At 39.2% G+C, this 20,840-nt stretch overlaps 1 protein-coding gene across 5 annotated transcripts; it reads right to left on the reverse strand.

Moving 5' to 3' along the window:
- Positions 1 to 437: 437 nt before the first annotated feature.
- Positions 438 to 20,172, reverse strand: tjp3 (tight junction protein 3). 5 transcript variants are annotated; one of them, XM_086089605.1, is made up of 28 exons: positions 19,947 to 20,172; positions 14,048 to 14,104; positions 13,073 to 13,197; positions 12,781 to 12,883; positions 11,142 to 11,436; positions 10,176 to 10,279; positions 9,899 to 10,097; positions 9,745 to 9,817; positions 8,679 to 8,782; positions 8,518 to 8,599; positions 8,191 to 8,352; positions 7,991 to 8,106; positions 7,670 to 7,760; positions 7,075 to 7,157; positions 6,547 to 6,643; positions 6,298 to 6,386; positions 6,114 to 6,186; positions 5,872 to 6,021; positions 5,224 to 5,380; positions 4,940 to 5,048; positions 4,644 to 4,863; positions 3,194 to 3,495; positions 3,016 to 3,095; positions 2,310 to 2,520; positions 2,060 to 2,160; positions 1,420 to 1,983; positions 1,159 to 1,217; positions 438 to 1,089 (listed from the first exon to the last, which is right to left on the reverse strand). In XM_086089605.1, the coding sequence occupies exons 2-28, from the start codon at positions 14,093 to 14,095 to the stop codon at positions 960 to 962; spliced, it is 3,927 nt and encodes a 1,308-aa protein (XP_085945731.1). In that variant the 5' UTR covers positions 14,096 to 14,104; positions 19,947 to 20,172; the 3' UTR covers positions 438 to 959. The 5 variants fall into 5 exon arrangements, with proteins under 5 accessions (XP_085945731.1, XP_085945729.1, XP_085945728.1 ...); XM_086089603.1 differs by lacking the exon at positions 19,947 to 20,172 and adding an exon at positions 17,678 to 17,986 and having other exon boundaries at positions 8,518 to 8,596; XM_086089602.1 differs by lacking the exon at positions 19,947 to 20,172 and adding an exon at positions 17,678 to 17,986.
- Positions 20,173 to 20,840: the final 668 nt, after the last annotated feature.

The following is a 20,840-nucleotide window of genomic DNA, read 5'->3' on the forward strand; positions in this document are numbered from 1 at the left end:
TTACGAGAATAAAGTTGTTTTTTTTAACCTTCTTTAAAACATAACTTTATGTTGTTAAACTTCAATTTTAATGTCATAATTTTGTGACCTTATTTCTAAAAATAATAAAATAAAATACATTGTTCGCATAAGATGAGGAATTATTTTAGGGGGACTATACATTTACTTGAGAATACTATACATCTTTTACTTTTTTTTAATTTTTTAAGAACTATTTTTATTTTTTTTAAATTCTCAAAAATTTATCATAACATTAACTTTATTTTTCAAAAATAGACAACTTTTTTATTCCAGTGGCATTTAGGAGTACAGATGGATGGTAGTTATTTAATTAGCATTAGGATTCTGATGGGTGCTTGGAAAAATGAACAAACTTGACAACCCTTGCATTAAAATTCCGACAATACAGTTCCTTATCCGATCCAACTCAGTCAGAACACTTTTAAAAAGCATTTATTCAAAAATAATAATAAAATGCAAAAAAAATTACAGTAAAGGTAAAATAATGTAAAAAAACAAACAAAACAAAATTCCAGGTTAAAATGTATTAGCACATCCAGTGTGTGTCACTGTAAAGTTCAGTCTTTATGGTGATGCGTTATATCCTTCCTGGCCACTACATTAGGTACACATGCACAATAAAATTGATGCAAAATTCATAAGAACTAATGCTACCAACAAATAAATGTTTTATAGAGCATTTATGGTTAATTTTTTTTCTTTTTAATAACAACAGTTCCTTTGATTATTCCTGGTCCACAAGTAGAAAAAAAAATCTCCTTTCATACAGGTTTACATAAGCAAATTTTTCTACATAAATTGTGTTACACAGTACTTTTAAAGTGAATCAAGCATTTATATTAACATTTGTACGAGTTTGGATTGGGGATAACAAAAAAAAAATAGTCTTGGAGTGTCTGTTTGTTCGTTAAGACTCATATGCTCAACACATGGCTCGTCTACAGTTCTGTCGCTGGACCCCATTCGATGTCCTCTGCCTCATCTTCATCTTCATCCTCGTCCGAGCTGTTGCTTCCTCCTCGGATCTGCGTGCGTCTGACCTGGACTGCTTGGTGATGATGTGCCACCCTGGAAACATGCGGAGGAGACGACGTCAACGTTGTTTTTCTCCCTAATGGTGAGCCACATGAGACTTACACGATGAACTGAAGAGCCTTCTTTTCCTCAGTTTGTGTTTGCGGCTCTGCCTGTCGGGCCTGAAAGACAGATTAGTTTTTATCTCAAGAATAAATTTTTTTTAGTCATTGTGTCATCATATGAAGGCATCACACCAAAGGAATTGCAGATCTGGAAAGCTCTCACCAAGGGCTTTAATTTGAGATGCGACTTGATATGGGTTGTTGCACACAGATTTTTAAGCTTGATGAAATGGCGACCAATCAAACCCATCATAATTACCTGCTGTAATTTATTCTCAATAGCAGTCAGGCTGGCTTGCTCTGGCTGCCCATCCGCATACGACGGCTCGCTGAAAGAGTACCGCGTGGACGGATCGGGGGCGATGAAATCCGGGGGTCCGTCCGACGGAGTGGTGGGTGCGAGCGCGTCGAGGTGGTTGAAGTCAGAATCCGAAAAGCTGCGATGTGACGGAAAGTCATCCGGGTGATGCAGAGGCGGGCTGCGGCTCTGGCGGCGGAGCGTGGCGGGCTCCGGTACGTGCATCAGAGGCGGGATTTCTCTGGCCGGCGAGTACGCCTCGGCGTAAGGCTCGGGGTCCATCTCCTCGTCTGGGCTGTCCCAGGCGGGCTCGGACGAGCGGGCCAGGGCGGCCCCGGTCATGACTCTGGATCTCCTGGCTGCGTCCTGACCCGGGTAGGCCTCCTCCGGGTCCTCGTTGTCCGTGTAGGCCTCGCCGTCAGTGAAGGGCTCGCCGTCGGTGTCTTCCAGGTCACTGGCGGCGCTGAGGTAGTCGGACTGGGTTTGATCCAGCGCGTCCAGGTCCTGTTCTCCACCGCTCTCCAACTAAACATAAAGCAATTCATTGAGAGCACTTGCACGAAGCGATTGTGCCAAATGCGAATAATATTCTGTGGATTACCGTGACTTCAGAAACCCAGACTGGTTTTGACTGTTGGTGGCGAATCTTGTCCTTTAGAACCTGGTACCAATTATTGGAGCCGGGTTGCAGGTCAACACGCGCTGGAGGGAGCAAAGCACAAATGACTCAACAAATGACACAGAAGGCTTTTATGGCTTTAAGGTTGCCGACCCCCGATTTAAAGACAAAGGAAAATCCCACAAGAATAAAATAACTTTGAACACACACGCGATGTACGTTACTGATGTACCCGAGAAAAGATGACTGCAGTCTTTCCTGAGCTTGAGCGCCTGCGTGTAGAGGCGCCTGGAGCTCTTGTTGGAGTCGGGGCTGTAGCGCTGCCTCATGGCCTTGACGTCCTTGCGACTGTGCGGGTCCAAGAAGATCACCATGGGGTGGTACTGGATGTAGTTGAGCCTCTCCACAGCGGTGGGCGTGATGTCCAGCAGGGGGTGCTTGTTCTGGCAAAATGAGTGAGGATTTTCATTTAGTGCGAAAATAGTGCTTTGCTGCCATCTTGTGGCATCTTGGTGTCAATGTTCAAGTGAATTGAGGGGCTTTAGTTAGACAAAAATAGTGCTTCGCTGGCATCTGGTGTCAAGGAGCGTTTTAAAATGAGTTGAGCTTCTCAGCCATTTTGTGGAATCTTGGTGTACGATGCTGAAATGAGTTGAGGGGCTTTATTTAGACAAAAATAGTGATTTCCCATCATTTCATAAAATCTTGGTGTGGAGGAGGTGTTTTAAAATGAGTCGAGGAGTTTCATTTAGAAAGAAATGATGATTTACAGCAATCTCGCAACATTCTGGCGTCAAGGGACTATTTCCACAATCATCGTGCTTTGCTGTCGTATTTGTTCATTGCTATTTGCAGCAGGCCTCAGTGCTTAACAATAACTTGATTCAAAATGCTACCGTTCAGAAGTTTTGGTTCACGAAAACACTGCTTGAGCTCACCTTTTCAGCTATCTTCCTGACGGTGTCCAGTTTGATGACCGTTGAGGTGCTGTCACTGCCCCCACTGCGAGGGACCATCTCTGAGAGTAAAAATAAATAAATAAATAAATAAATCACATTCTGGTCCAAAATGTAATGCATCAAAGTGTGTTAAAATAAACTATACGCAGACACCAACCAGCCACTTCATATTCATCAGGTATCTCTCTGGCCAGCTTCTCCATCGCAATATCGTTAAGAGGACCCAGAATGACGATGGGCCGCTTGAAATTTGCTTCTCTGAGCAGGACCCTCTCGTAAGCCGGGAATTTGCCCTGAATGGTGAGCTGCAGGAGGTCGTCCCGTGAGCGTCGTGCGTTCTTCTCGTTCTTTTTGTTCCCTCTGAGGCCCCGTAGTTTCCAGAACTCAGCCCTGGGCCCCGACACCGGCCTCTCGCCGCTCGCCCTCTGCGCCTGCTCTTGGCTGGCCAGCACTTCGGCCCTGAGGGATGGCGGTCGCACCAACAGAAAGATGAAACGTCGCAGGGTGGCCATCACGCCAAAGACTTATTAACATTGTACAATTTGAAGTTGGAAAGCAATTTATAGAAGACGTAGAAACCAAATTTACACAATCTTTATTTTAACTATTGCAAACTTAGTTTTAACTCTACTTAATTTAATTTGAGCTTTTGTAAATTTCTTCTTACTTATAATTCCCCCCCCTGTCAAATTCCATGTTATTTTCATAAAATAGCATTTTATATTTATCTACCTTTATAAATTCAATTTTTGTCACAAATAAAACTATATTTTAATTTTAAAAGCCTGATACTGCTTATGTAAATTTGTTATTTAAAAAAAGAAGTTTTTATTTGTAAAATTATTCAACTCACATTTATAAATTGGTATTTTTGTTAACAAAAAAAAGTTATATATTTTTTTAATTAGATGCGTACTTGTAGTTTTTTATTATTTTTTCCGGTAAAATTTGTTTCACAAATTATTTTTACTTCAATTTCCTACTTTCATAAAATAGCATTTTACATTTATGCGTTTCTACCTTTGTAAACTACGTATTTTTACACTAAATTTGAAAAATGTGATTCTGTTGTTGTAAATCTGTTATTTATATAAATGATTTCATTTATAAAATTATATTTTATTTGTTTAAATTAGTTTATAATTTTGTATAATTAAAAAAAACGTGAATTTGTAGTTTTTTTTAAAAATAGATTTGTACTGTAAGCGTTTTTATTTGTGTAAAATTATATTAACATGCGTTTCTACTTTTTGTAAATGAGTTCCTATTTTGTTAACATTTATTTTGATAAAATTATAATTTACTTGTATATATATTTGTTTTTGACTTATGTAAAATTACATTTACTGTACTTTATTGCAATTTAGCTTCGACTTGAGTAAAATTATACTTTGGGCTATGGCTTCTATTTTCTTCACATTTGTTTTCTATTTTACTTTCAATAAATGTTTCTTTGACTTTAGTAACTGTGCCTGTAACTTTTGTAAATGTAAAAAAAATATATGCAAAAACAAGCTTGATTTGACTTGTGTTTATAATTGTTGACCAGTGTATAAAACAATAAACAGTTATATTGGACCAGAGGATGGGAGGAGCCTGTTGCTGACCTGTCCTGGTTGGGGATGGTGCCTTTATCGAGCTCGTGCAGGTCATTGCCCATGCGAATGGCCAGCCAGTTGCCAAGCTTCCCGCGATGCATGGTGTCCACCACCCGGAACACCTCTCCTCGCGTGAAGCTCAACCCGATGGGGTGATCGGTCTCGTGGTCATAGTGCGTGCGGATGTAGAAGTTATCCCCCAGGTTGGACTTGATGATCTTCTTATAAACTGAAAAGGAAAAAACAATGACCATCTTGGCAATCTGACATGGACTGGAGCTTGCTTGTGGTTCTACTACACTTACTGTCCATCTTGTTCTGAGTGCGGATGTCCACCTTTTCTCCTCTTTTGATGTTAAGCAGGAAATTGGCTGCCTCCTCTCGAGTAAAATGGCCGAAGTCGGTGTTATTGACCTGTGACGAAGGGAGAGAACAAAAAAAAAAAAATGTAATATTATTCCAAAAATAATTTACAACTATACATTTAAATATCTAAAATATAAAATGAAAATAAAACAAAACTATTAAATGAAATCAATGAAAAGTTGATTGTGCCGCCACGTGCAGGCCAAAGCAAAGCCGCCTTCACCTTCAAAATCTGGTCGCCCTCTTTCATTCCCTTCTCGTAGGCGGGGCTGTTGGGCTGCACCCCTCCCACAAAGATTCCCACGTCGTTGCCGCCCACCAGCCTGAGGCCCACGCTGCCTTCCTTGACGAACGACACCGACTGCAAGTCGGAGCTGTACCTGGGTGAGTGGGAACAGAAGAGCAGACCTTTAAACTGGAAGTCAACCTTAAACATTTCTTGACAATCATATATTATATGTGACCTCACTAGTCTAAACATGACATTCATTTTTTGGAATCTGAAGCACAATCCAGGTTTTTTTTTTCTTTTACATCTCAGGGGGCGGCCATTTTGCCACTTGCTGTCGACTGAAGATGACATCACAGTTGCTCAAAGCTCAGGCAACGACCAATCACAGCTCACCTGTTTTCTGAAGCTGAGCTGTGATTGGTTGTGTGGCAAAATGTCCGCCCCCTGAGATAGATTAAAAACGGCTTGATTTTGTTTCTTAACTCATATTCCACTAACGCATAATTAACCAGAATATCATATTTAGACTAGTGTGGCTGCATAGAACATATTATTGTCCAAACATTTTTGGGGGGTTGACTTCTTCTTTAACGCAGTGCTGCGCGCCGGGAGGGAGGTCGAGACCTGAGTGGGACTCACCCTGGGTGGGATGTCGGGTACGAGTCTGGAGGCAAGGAGTAGATGGGCTCTTCTGCAGGCTTGGAGGGAGCAGAGGCTGCTGCGGGTGGATTGCTCCTAACGGAGATCCCAGACATCATTGTGCCACTATTGTGAGTCACATTGGCGGCACTGTTACACATAAAACATGCGATTAAAATAGCGGGACCTAAAATGTGGAGTTCAACCCCAATTTTCTGGAAAATTAGTCTCAAGCGTCGTACCCGCGTCTGCTATCCCCGCGGTCCGAGCTGCCAGACCTCCGCAGGTGTGATAGGTCGTCGGACTCGGAGGAATCTGAATGGTGGACAGAGATCCTGTCATCGCGCGCAACATCTCACTCTCCCAAACACAAACACTCCGCACACATAATCTCTGCAGACACACACACACACATATTATACTGACCATCAGGAGGCGGTCGGAGAGGCAATGAGTTTCGGCGTGGCGGCTCCGGATCGACATCCACCGAAGAGGGCTTGATCTCAGGTAGGATTCTGCAAGCAGCACAAGGGGAATAACATCATTCAAGCACAATTTGAAATTTTAATCCAAAACAATACATTTCTTGCAGCCGCTCAGTATGTTGCACAATGCTTTCCTTATACGTGGTTTAATTATCTTGCAGAATTTGGGGAAATTGAATGAAACTCTCACCTGTATCTGTTTCTGGCTTTGTTTGACTTCTCGCTGTCTGTCGAGTGCCTGCGAGGGACAGACGCATAACTCTCCTCGGAATCCGACTCAGACGGAGCTGCGGGGATTATTCACACTTCAGTGGCAGAAATGCATGCATACATTTACAGAGATCAAATGCATACGTTAGTCGAGAATCATGATTAAAGAGGAAGTCAACCCCCCCCCCCCCCCAAAAAAAAAATCTTTACAATAATATGTTCTATGCGCCCTCACTACTAAACATGGCATTCTGGTTAATATTGTGTTTGTGTAACATGTTCTCAGGGGGCGGCCATTTTGCCACTTGTCGACTAAAAACGACATCAGCTGTTCAGGGCTTAGGTAATGACCAATCACGGCTCAGAAAACAGAAAAGCAACTAAAGCAACTACCTCCCCCCTTAAGGTGGACGAAAAGTGGAGCAAGGTGTCTCTTATGGGATTTTTTCTTATTAAATTATTAGCCAACTATATCAGCAAAAAATCTCAAGAGTGTTTATACGCTCACCTCGGTGTGGCGCGCCGCCGACCGGGATACTGGAGACTCTGTGCCGCCCCGTTTCCGGCTGCGAAGAAACGTCCGGTAATGCTCTGCAAGAAACGAGAGGGAGGCGGGAGTGAGGGAGGAGGAAGACAAGTCTCAGTTACATTTGGAAGGACGGGGAGTGGGCTTGTGGCTAATATGATGATTATGGATGAGGGAATATTCACCTTTGCGTCTGAGGGGACTCCTCTCTTTGACCGCTTTGTGATGACTATTGATCAATTTAAAGTCTGGATTGAGTCAATCTATTTCTGCTAATGTCCTCAGTTTAATCAGCACATAGCCACATAATGGAGAGGGACATGTTCAGTGAAAAGTCACTTTTTATTTCAGCGCTTAACACACAATGATACAGCCCAAAAACACACAAAAAAAAAAAAATCAAAAACAGCTGCAATCTGATCACACATGCAGGTGGAAAATTAAAAACAAATCACAAGACAGAGGATGTAACTTCACAAATAAAAGGATAGTCATCAAAATAAAAGTCTTGTTTGCGCAAGTGTCCCAGCGGGGTGTTGAAGTGGGGGGGAGGAGGGGACGGCGCCTTCATGTGTACCTGTATCTGCTGCTGTTGTACGAGTCCTGACTGTAGGCGGTGCTCCGCCTCCGAGGAGGCACCAAGCTGCCTTCTGACTCCGACTCAGAGTCTGACAACGGAGAGACAACACGATGATCAGCAGGCATCACAGTCTTACATGCAATGCAGTTTTGCAGGACTCATGCAAAAACGGTTCAAACTGAAGTTTTTATGGAATTATATATTTTTAATACTGTGCTCTAATTTAATGATTTTTTAAATTGTAAATTAACAGCATCTATGACTCAAATTCATTTTATTCTTTTTTTTTTTTCCTCCCCATTTTTAGAATGTACTGACCCGGAGCAGGGACTCTGAGAGGAGAGTTGACCCTCCTTGGGGGCTCCTGGCGCACCAGGATGGGGGAAGCTCTCATGCCAGTGTGGGGCAGATCAGCAGGAAGACTGACTATGGGACTGACATGTGACAAGGGAAACAATCAGAACCAGAACGGCTGACCATCGGATTCATAATCCTACTCAGCATCGATCCAAGCTTACTTATATCTGCTGTTTCTTTGGGATGAGGCACTGCGGTCAGAGTCGGAGTCCGACACGGGCCTGCGCGCCCTCGAGGACGATGAGGCGGGCCTGGATGACGACCAGTTGTGGGCGGTAGGGGAAGCTTTGGGATTGGGCAGCATGGACATACCAGACAGGCTTCTGCAGTGGAAGGAAATAAACTCCCATTTAAAAACAATTATGTCACAAGACATTATGTCTTGTCTTGCTTTTCCTATGGTGCAACAGAAAAAAGCAACCGATTTTAAGAATATGTAAAATAATTTCCCAGAAACGTCACAATTGTTCGCATTACGTTCAACTGACTTGTATTTGCTGGAGTGGTCCAGACTCGCCGTCCGGGCGGGAGGCGGCGAGGCGCTGCGGTCCGACTCGGAGTCCGACGCTGCTGTGAGAAATGACATGGACAACGTCATGATTACATCAGTCAAGAGCCGGACATGACGGACAGGCTTTGTTGGACTGACCTCGGCGAGATGCGTAGCCTCTTGTAGGGGATCGAGTCAATGTGGAGCGCATGGGAGAAGAATCCCTGGACTTGAGCACCGAATGAGGAAGTTCTGCTCTGGTCCTGGTGTCAAACCCAGACAAGGAGGAAAGATTAACCGCCAATCTTAAATGAGGTGACATCATATACCTACATAATCGCGCCACAAAATGTAATGTCTAGTTTTATGATATAGTTGTATGATCCTTATCCAGCTGACCATTTTTTTTTATTGCACTTGTCCTCTTTTGTGTTCTGGGTATGCTGCAGCCAATCCCATCTGATTTTAGGCGAGAGGTGGGGTACCCCCTCGACTGCTCGGCAGGCAAACAAAAAGGCACACAAAATAAAATAAAAGTATAATATATATACACAGTGCATTCATGTCCCAGATTTATTTTTCGTAAAAACGAATTTGTTAATATATTGACTTTACATATACATTTAATAAGTTTGAATTATTGTCCTAAATATTTGTATTTTTTTACTATACGTATACTGTACATTAATTAAATGGTTATACATTTGATCTATTTAAGTAATTTTTTGGGGTTAATTAACTGTAAATATGAAAAAGTAAAATTAACTATTTTAAATGATATATAACATGTTTCATTTATTTTATTAAATAATTGTTCATTTATTGTTAACAAAAGAAAAATGCAAAAGAAAAACAATTTAACATATTGTGACTAACATTTTATACATTATATCAATGGTGTTAAAAATGGTCAATTAATTGACAATTAAAAAAACAAGAATATTTCATTAAAATTAATGATTTACCATGTGCATTTAATATTTTATTTTTATTAAATAATTGGTTTGTTCATTAGAATAAAATTATATATAACACAATTAAAACATGACAACAAATTATTATTATTATTACTACCTTTTATTTACTGTAACATCCTGGCCCATCTGTCTGTTTTCAAAATCAAACATGGTCTAAACATGAACACACCTACCATGCATGTCATTAGAATGTGCAAACCAAAGACCTCTTGGCTGTGAGGTAATAATAACCAAGTTAGAACGCATACCTGTGCGTCCGTTTCTCTCTGGTAGGATGACGAGATGTTCTGTGAGGTGAACGATCATCCAAGTCGGAAATGTCTAAGAAAAAAAATGAAACCAATAACATTTGAGAAGATGTCCACTATCGCTCATCAACGCCTCCTCGTCTTCTCCTCTCACCCTCCATCTCAGAGCTGCTGTCTCGCCGCCGCCGCCGCTGCTCATCCTCGCTGTTGGGGGCGCTATCCTCCACCTCGGGGATGCTGACCAAGAACTTGCGGTGGTCGCGAAGCACCGTCATGGTCAGTTTGCCGCGGCTCTTCTCCACCAGGTGTTTGGTCTCCAGCAGAGAGAGGTTCTCTGTGGTCATGCCGTTGATCTGGCGGGAGGGGGAGCGGCTCGGGTCAAAAACGGACTGCGGTTTAACAAAAACAGTGGCTGCTCTCGTGAGACTTACCTTCAGGATCAGGTCGCCCTCCTGCAGGGTGCCTTCCTTTGCTGCCAGGCCTGTTTCGGTCATGTGCTTGATGAAGATCTGACTGCCCAGTTTCAAGCCGTACTCTGCAAAATGAGCATGGCCATGTGATAGAAACTCATTTATTCTTATAACAAATAAATTAAAGTGATTTTATTACAGGGAATTTGAACTTTTATTTGTGATTTCTCTCTTTCTTTTTTTTAAACAAACAAACTAAATCCGACTATTCTTTTAATGATGTTTACTTACAAAAAAGAAAATCTGAAGGTTGTCGTAGTGGTGAACTATAATTAAATGACTTTAAGATTCATTTCAATAATCTAAATCAACTTTATATCAAATTGACCGAATTTTAATGGTTATTTCTTAAATATAAATTTATTTACATAACATTGATTGTTTTCCTCAGAAAATTACATTTTACTCATAACATCGCAAAAAAAAGAAAGAAAAAGTGTTTTTTTAACTTCAGGATTACCCTTATTTATTTATAAAAAATAAATAAAAAAATTCTCATCATCGTGACTCTTTCTTTAGAAACAACTTGTTCTTTTAATAATACTTTAAAAAAAATTAATTAATAAACTTTTTTCCAAAAGTCAAGTCTTTTTCTGAATGTATATATTATGTCACTAGACTATCATAAATTTACAATAATTTGTTTTAACCCCCCCCCCACACACACACACACATACACACGTAAAAAGCTTTTTTTTCAAAATTAAAAAAGACTTACCTCTCAAAATATTGAGACTAATTCTAAAAAAAATATATATATATTTTGGGTTTTCCCTGACTTTATTCTTACAACTTTATCATTTCCTCACTATTTTTTTGAATATATAATACATTGTGTATTTTTGCCATTCAGACAGCAAATTTTAGGCTCATTTACACAATAAAACCCAACTTTATGCTTTAACCTTTTGACAATAGTATACTCACCGTCCGAGATTTTCTTCTTAACCAGAGTTGTTCTAAGGGGCTTGTCATCGAGGTCATGGTGCGGCAGCCTCTTGTACCCGGTCGACATCAAGGGCATCGTGCCTCCGTAGCCGTTGCGGTCTGGCGAGGAGCTGCGAGCCCGCGTGTGGTAGCGACTGGCCTCTCTGTTGTCACTGGCATCTGAATAGCGTCGCGTTCTCCTTGGGGGGTCTTGGTCCAACAGGTTGGAGTGGGAGACGGCCCGAGTTGGCCTGGTCGTAGCGGGGATCTGGATCTTGCGAGGACGTTTCACCGTCTGGAGGGAGAACATAGTGAGGAACAGAGCTTTTAAGGGCAAAAAAAAAAAAGGAGGGAAGAAGTAATTTTTTTTGTTGAAAATAATTATTTGATTAATTGAAATTGGGTATAGTGATAAAATAATCAAAAATATTTATTGGTGGTAGCCATACAAATAACAGGGGCTACAACCTGTTAAACCCTTTTATGAGATGCTAAAAAAAGCAAAATGTATTATTAAAGCCTAAAAGGTTGCAAAAACACTGCTAAGAGAGGCAAATATATGATAAATGACAGATGCTAATTTCTGGATTTCAAAGGTGAAATACTTCGAATGCTAACAAAGTTAACCGGAGCTATAATGTACCCAAACACATAAGATGCTAGTAGCCTGAACTAAAGGGGGTTAGAATATATGTTAAAACATCTCCATGAGATGCAAATGTGTGGCTAACTGCTAAATACATGCTAAAGCTGGTGTCGCACTGAGTGGCAAATGCTTGTGAATGCTGGAGAATGTAGCAAATTTGAGGTTTTTGTCAGTTTCTAAAAAGATGCAAAAGGTTGCAAAGACGTTCGCAGACAGTTTTCACTCCCAGTTTGTCTCGTTGCCAAGAAATTTTGTACATGTTCAAAACTTCAGGAAATTTTGGTTTGTTTGCTTGCTTGTTTGTTTAAATGTTGTTTTTCTAACAAAAAAAAAAACAACAACCAAAAAACAAAAACAAAAAAAAACTAACAGATGACTGAGTTCAAGTGACGCTGTCGGAATGTCACAGTAATTTGGAACCCCTTGGAATTTTTGCACATACAAGCTCATTGGTTGATTTTTTTGTTGTTGCTGAAACTTGTCAGCCAATTGGAGAAGTAGCATATGACAAAGGGTTGAGGGGATGAGTTCGGAATAATTACAGTCTCCAGTTTTAGCCAGATTTTCTATACAACAAAAATGCTCCCCAAAAAGGCAATTTTTCTGACCCCAATTTTTTTTTTTTCGGAAGCCACCATCCAAATTTTCAAAAGTCTTGGTGTGCTGTACTGAGAGATAAAAAGAAGAAGAAGAAGAAGAAAAAAAAAACACCATTCCAAACAGAGTTAGCATTTTTGACACAATGCCATTTTTGGGAACATTGCTATTTAAAAAAAAAAAAGTTGATGAAATGTGTTAAAAGTTTTAAACCCAACAACGCACAACTAAATCACTAAATTTGCCAGTAGATGCTAACACAAAACTGACATTGGCTAATAGGTGTTGATACACTTTTACTGTACATATACATGGTTGGATGCTAAAAGAGATGTCAGAATTGCCGATTAAAAGAGAAGTCAAGCATGCTTCAGTGCGACATCTTCAAGTACTCACAACGTTAGCCGTCCTGCCACACGTCTTGAGGGTGTGAATGGTGAAGTTGGAGTGGACGTTCTCCATGGAGATCCCGTTGACCATGACGATCTGGTCTTTATTGCTGGGAAGAGAAAAACGTTGAATCAGTCAGAGAGCGACAACAAGCGCTAAGTGTACCTTAATAAATTGACAAACGAGTTAATAAATAAGCTAAAAAATTTTTTTGAACCGTCTCTCTATGTTGCAGATTTTTACTGTTTCACTATATTATTATTACTATCAAGACATCATTTTGTGGCGGTCTACTTACAACAGGCGTCCCATGGCCGGCCCATTTGGCAGCACGTCGGACACCATCACCGCCGTTTCCCCGTTGTCTAGATTAGGTTTGTCCTTGCCTCCAGATAAAGCAAAGCCAAAGCCCAATTTGGAATCCTGCCATGCGGAGAGATTGAAATGAAGGTGAGAGGGCGGGAAAAAAAAAATGCATGCATGCAAGTGGATGAGGGTGACAGAGGGAGCGCATTCTAGCCCAGCTGGTATGCACCAGCGACCGGTCGACTGCTGTAGTAGGGTGTGTCCCTTGGAATTCAAGCCAGCTGGTAATCGTGAACACAATATTGATATTGTATATCATTTCTGATATGATACGGTATTGCTACATGATCATCAAATATTGATTTGCACACTTGACAAACGTGGACCTGTTTATTGCTTTTGGTGTATGATCCTATTAAAGAATGTTAATGTTTGCTTAATTGGCAGATGTTTTGTTGCAAATGCATACAATATCAAGCAATAGTCATGCTTGTATTGCATTGGGAGGCAAATCACTTTGACCTGGATTAACACAAAAATACAATAAAATAAATAGAACTCATGAGTGAAATAAAATTATGAAAATGATTTAAATAAAAGAAAACCTGAAAAGTATTTTTTGCCCTAAATAATAAAAAAAGAGAATACAAACTGAAATACAATAAAAATGCAAGCTGTGGAATAATAAAACAAGAAAAAAGAAGTAATGAAAATATTTATAAATGTAAAAAAAAGTTGTAAAAATTGTATCGTTTAACACAAATAATAAATGCATACATTGAGTCAAAAAACAGAACAAAAATTATTTATTTAAATATTTTTTTAAATAAACTATTCAATTTGACAATGACATAGTGAGCGTGCATTAGCCTGCCAATTTCCAGCCCTGCTACTGTTGCGCAACGCCGCCACCCTGCCACGTCTACCACAGCGACATCATGGCATCGCGTAACAAGCAGGAACTTACTTTGTTCAGCGTTATCGTATGCTGCTCCCATATCGTTAGGTCCTCCATGCCTGGTTTCTGCAATCACAAAACAAACAACAATGGTAAGAAAAGACTACAATTAGTGTGGGACGTTTTGCGTCGATAACTCCTTACGAGGAGCTCCCGAGAAGCCGGCAATATGTGTAAAACGAAGACGAAATGCGGCACACACTCATCTGCGTCTATCTGGATGGACCGGTATGGTGGCGGCGGTGGTGTGTGTGCGTGCGTGCGTGCGTGCGTGCGTGCGTATGAAACACCTGAGGTTCCAGAGCGAGCACACGACACATCCTGTAGATAAACAACACAAACTCTGCTCTTACGCGGGTCTCTTTACAGGTTGAATAGTTTTACTGACATTTTAGATTTTCACTATACAGTAAACAAGTTTGTATGCATATCAGTGCTTTTCAATAAAAAAATTTACATTTACAAAAATATATATTTCGCTTGTGTTTTTTTCTCATGACAGGGACATCAAAAATGTATTGAATATATATATATATATTTTTTTTTTAAATAAACAAACAATAATTCAGTCAGTTCTCGTGGCAGAGGACGCGCGTGTTCTGGTGTCAAGGCCGCATGTCCAAATACTTTTGTTCACCGAGTGACACCAGTTCAAAAAAAAGCAAAATGAGTAGAGAGTTAGGAGGACACATTCCAAAAGGAACGAGTACAGCCAGCTTCTCTACTCCAAGTGAAGACGACGGATGTACGCCGATACCGACATGCTACAAAAAAACAACATTGACATGAATAAATATGAATACTTGTGCAGTGGAAAAGATGGGGAACAATTGCGCTGCTAAATGTGAGCCCAGTGAACAGTAGGCCATTTGTATGTTCGTATGTTAATCATCAACCTAAACACCAATAAAAATGAGTTGGCTGCTCAAACAGAAACAGATTTTTTTTTTCACCCTCACTATGTTTTCATAGAGAAACTCACCTCTTAGTACCGGGCGCTCGTTTACAAGTAGCATTTTCTTGTTTTCTCTTTACGCACAACTTTTATTGTCTTGTTATGAGAAGTACTTTGCCCTTTTTCTGGATGGTGTTCTGTAGAAAATGAATCCTAAAGTGTATTACCCAAAAATTTACAAGTATAAAATCAACCTAAAAAAATACTTTGAGTACAATAATAAAATAAAATCTTATGTAACTGATTAAAAAAAAAAGAAGTTAACATTACAAAATAAAATAAATATAAAATTTCATTTAATCATTTCGAGATTTAAATTTTTTTATTTAATTTTGGACAATGCATAGAAGAACAAATAAAAACACATGTAAGCAAATAATTTGGAAGTAAAAAAAAAATAATAATAATTCAAAACAAAATTTACAATGCAAATAATAAAGTTAAGCTAACATTACAAATAATATGACTATTATTATTTGTTTCATAATTATGAAAAACTAGATAAAAAGTTTAATAAAATTCAAATACACAATAGAACAATTAAAATAATAACCTGTATAAAAAAACAGAAATTAAACAAAAATGAACAAAACTTTAAATACATTGAAATTAAAATACAAATAATAAAATTAATACTAAAACGTTTCAAAAATAAAACAAAACACTTTTTAAAATAAAATGTATGGAAAAAAATTAAGACACAAAATATGATACACATGAAAAATTAATGAACAAAACATATCAAACTAAATAAAAAAATGGTTAAATAAATTACAACCCCCCCACCACAAAGTATTAGACAATCAATCATGCATAAGCAGAAGTCATCCATGAGTCACACAACAGGCAGAGAGCTAAAATAAATAAAATCCATTCATTTTCTATTTCACTTTTGAACAAAAAATACCAAAAAAGGAGTTGAAGCAGTTAAGTATCCAAAAAGTAACACCCAAGTATTCAAGATAACACAGTTATGCACCATGCCCTCATTTCGTAAGTGCATCCTGATTTCATGTTTGATTAAAACAACAACTAGCCAATTCATATCTTCCCCAATAACACGGCTTCTAAAAAAAACGAAAAAAAAACTTGAGTGTATCGTTTATGTACAAAATCCTATTTTGCTTGTTTTCTATGGCTTGAACATTGACACACATCACATCAGGCTATTGCACTCACCCCTTGGTCTTTGAACCTCACTTCCATTTCCCAGTGGGATCTCCAAGCCCAACAACAGCAACAACAACAACAACGACGACGACGACGCTAAGGCTCAAACGGATAATCATATTCCTCACGCAAACACAACACACGAGCCATTCGTCCAGCTTCTGAAACCCGATCCTTTCCACGGTGGCGGGTAAAAGAAGCGAGATATGGCCGACGTTGGCATGGAGGCGGGAGGACTCACCTGTGGAAGCGCTCCTCCCCCACCCGCACTTTGACCACTCATGCGGCGACTCGCTCATACGCTCCATTAAACACTGAACTACCCCCGGAATGACCACGGGGGTCACGCTAAAGACAACATGGTTGACTTTTAAGTCGCTCTTACTCCAAAACAATGCGACCAGGAGACACCCGGCAGACAGTAGAGAGCACAACGGCCTTTGCAGAGCGATACTGCCATCCAAAGCAATGTTGTTCTTGTTTTAACCTGTTATTAAACACAAAGTATGTTTTTCAGCAACTTTTGGGGGAATTGAGGTAGTCTTTTTTTCTTTTAACTGCACACTTTTGTGGAGTTTTTACAGCTGTCTAATCTTAATTAGATTTTTTTTTTGTGGTGTTTATGATCATTTATTTATGAAAAATTTTCTACAGTCTTATTTTAACATGCACAGTTTTGTACCTAAAGAAACAACATTTATTGTCAAATTAAAGATTTTTATTTTTTTCATGTAACAAAATAAGCAATCTGTATTCTTAGTTAATTAATTGTAATTACCCTAGATATTGCTCAACTATTGACTGATCAAATTCAGGTAAAAGCATAAAATTACATATGAAATTTATTGTATGTCTTTGCGATATGTATATTACATGGGCCAATATTGCAACGTTGATATTTTTTCAATATATTGCCCAGCATTATTGAATAGTCTTATTTTAATCTGCACATTTTGGGGCTTTAACAGTAAATTATTATTTTTAAATTTTTGTGAGATTCCCTGAAATTTTATTTTTTACATGTGCAAGTTCAAAATTTTTTATTTTATTATTACTAATACTACTATTATTATTTTAATTTATTTATTTGTTCATTTTTACACACACAGTGCTACAGTCTTATTTTAACATGCACAATTTAGAGTGGATTTCCATTTTGCCTTTTTTTGTTACTTGTACATTTCATTAAAAACATTTTTTAAGTACAGTATTAATTTTGGACCTTTTTGCCTTTAATTGACAGGACAGCTGAAGATGACATCGGAAGTTTTTTTGCGGAGGCAGTGGGTGGGTGTGGGGGTGACTTCCACCCATACATTAATCATTATTTGGTCATTTTACCTGCACATTATTCACATAACACACTGCACATCTTAATCTAGCCTACAAAATATTTTGTAGGGCTATGTTATATATATATATATAATTTCGATTTTTTTTTTCTATTCACATTTTTTTCTGCATTACAATTCTGTTCATGGGTCAAAAAAAATGTACCAACAGGACTAACTTACAGGCACCACTAGCAGAGGCGGCGGGGGCTCGGGCGGCACAGAACCAAAGTGCTTCATTAGTTTGAGCCGCTGGGTCGCATTCATGATGAAGACGCCCACCCAAGTGGGCCCGAATGACAACCTTGTTGTCTTACGGGTTGCAAATCCACAGGAAGACCGCACAGCGGTTCAATGTATAAAAAAAGTGAAAAATCGTCTTGCCGTCAGTAGAAAATATATTCCAAGCTCAGTTGATCCCCATTTGGATTCATCCCGGAGCTCAGCCGGCTCCACGTCTCAATGGTATGCGAGCTTCTCGGCCCACTTTGAGACTTTTTCCCACAAGGCTGTTTTGAGTGCGCCGGGCGCTATGGTTACGATGGCGGAATGAGAGCGCTGGACTGTTAATAATTGAAAGGCTGTTTGCTTGAGTAAAGCTTCCTGGCTGCCTTCACAGCAGACGGGAAGTAGTGATCAAATAGATAGTTTACACTAAGAATATTTGTATGTGACATTCTTTGGTACGACGCGACGGCCCTCTTGATATTGCTTCATTCCATTGTTGTTGTGATTCTCTTGTGGAGATCTTTTCCAAAATTCAGCCCAATTTCATTTAGCAACTTTAAATTTGGTATCCATCCTGAGAAGACGTACAACAAAGTCTCTACAGTAGAAAAGACAATGGAAGTCTTCCATTTTGTTTTGAAGCATCCATTTTAGGCAAATGGGGTCAATCCAGACACATTTGTGGTTTGACACAAACTCACCACGACTTTACATTGTTTTTTTTAAATTGTTTTAAAGCAACTATACTGAAAAAGATGGTAACTGAAAAGTATTTCAACATAATGAAATGAAACAACATGAAATGTATAGCTCCTATGCTTTAGTTTCCTCGAAGGTAGCTGGCCAACATGGTACCTCATTATTCATTCAAGTGGCGTAAACCGATCCAACAGGGGCTACAGTTCGTAAAACAAACACTTGAGGGACTACATGGCCTCCATCGTACAAGTCCCTCCTCTTGACTGCATCCTAGCTGAGAATGCGGCAGAAAGCCACTCCTGCTGGTGCGGAGGTTATCTCAGCGATAAAATTCAAGGTACATCCACAAGACACACACACGACGCATTTAATAGCCTTGAGGTGCACTAGCTCAGCGTGATGTCATCCATTCCCTGACTTTCGACTACAGTATCGGTAATAGGCTCTGAGTGATTGGGTTACTGGAAAGCTACGAGTGTTTAGATTTGAACATCATCTACAAAAATAATAATAATAATTACAGATAAAAGCAGCAATGAACCTTCTGTCACACTACCTTTTTTAATGATGAATTGTAGGATACCTATTTCTGATTGGGGCTCATTGGGGGGGGGGGGGGTTGGGATTGCAGACTTCCTGCTCAACTTCATACATTGGTCATTGAGATTTTTTATTTTTTTTGGGGGGGGGGGGGGGCAACCTGCAATGATATAAATGACCACTGAGTCCTGCTTGTATCAGTGAAACTGGTATCAGGGGCTTTTTTGTTGTTACCCTCAGTCAGTTTTGGGGAGTTTATGCTTGGGAACAAACAAAAACAAAACCTAGCATTCGACTAAACGTAATGGGAGCACTGTGGCCAAGAAAAACGATGGAACAGAAAGCAACATATTAAAATAATGTCCAAAATCTTTTGCTAATCCTTCTTTTCTCCCTTTTACCCCTGAGACGATGGACGATGACACAAAATGGAGGACGTCAATGCACAAAATGTCTGTCAATACCAACCATTTTACTTTAAATTATTCAAATGATGATGTAAGGATAGAAAAGGCACAAGTATGTAAGGAATACAAATAGCCAGCTGTTTACGAGTCGAAACTATTGTGAAACTCGGTTTGAGGCAGGTAGAAACTTGCATGAGCGCTTGGAGAACCAGAAAGGCGAGAAGAGGATGAGGAGGATGAAGAAGACATCCCATAGAGTACAAAGGTGGTTGCAAGCCAATGGTTAAAACCAAACTTTAAATTCCCTCGGATGTTGTCAAAAAGTAAGACAATGAAACTAACAGGACCTGTTAAACAGAAAAGCAGGTGAAAATGATGCAAGCTAAAACAGACATCTAGCAGCACTTTCGTCATATGTTCCAAGGCGAAAAACACCACGTTATTTTAAGAAAAACGAAAAAATAAAATAAAAAAGTTAAACACTTCTTAGTATGTTTGAGCACATATTTTTTCATCATCTCATTTATTTAAAAAGACATTCACAAGATATTTTGACAGACGATAGAAACTAGCTTTACCTGTAAACACTTCCGGACTGTACGCCGATGCAACTTTTCGTCAAACCCGCTCCCGCCGCGGTAAATCCTCGCTCAAGTGTCACTCACTCGCTGTCGTTGGTTTCTGCGGTTTATAATCAAAGTTTCGGCGTGACCACCTCAGTACGACAACACAGTGGTTACTTTTAAATCTTCCTGGCTTGTTAGGACAGGTACACTTGACGTATCCATAATGGGTGTGGCGTTTTAGATAGATGCGGAAGTACTCACAGATGATGGTTTCACTCAATATGCATATGAGTGCTGTATTTATTTGATTTAATTTATTATTTAAATGTTTTCAAGACAATAATTACGATTAAATGGATTAATGTCAATGGTGAAATATTTATACAAATGTGTTTAAGGCATTTAGCGAAATTAAATTGTAATGTCACACTGTATCCAGAAGAGGGCAGTAGACGAAAAGTCAAGGCAAGGGGCGTCAGGTGGCGCTCCCAAGGGAATTTCAAAGTGTATTACCGAATAACTTGTAGGCCAGTGGTTATTCAAATTAGGCAAGATTGGTACGTGGGCTCCGTATAGTGTCATGGGAAAATAAATAAATCAGTGAATTAATGTAAACATTATGTACAGTCAAACATAAACGAACTGTGTAACTGTGCATAAAGGTGGTACTTAGTGTGAAAAGTTTGAAAACACCTATTTATTGTATGCTGTTTAATGTTTTTAAAATTTATAATAAAAATAAACATTCATCTTCTAGTGTTGAAAAACTACCTATTATCTCACTTTATTGGAGCTGTGAGGCATTTTGTCACGTCTATTTAAAGTCTGGATGTTTTCAAGACAATAGTGGGTGAACAAAGGTTACAGTTGAGTAAATGTTTTTGTTTAAAAAAAAATCACTATAAT

The sequence above is a fragment of the Leptonotus elevatus genome, chromosome 11 (genome assembly GCF_054856555.1).
Source record: "Leptonotus elevatus isolate MCC_2025b chromosome 11, RoL_Lele_1.0, whole genome shotgun sequence".
NCBI lineage: Eukaryota > Metazoa > Chordata > Actinopteri > Syngnathiformes > Syngnathidae > Leptonotus > Leptonotus elevatus.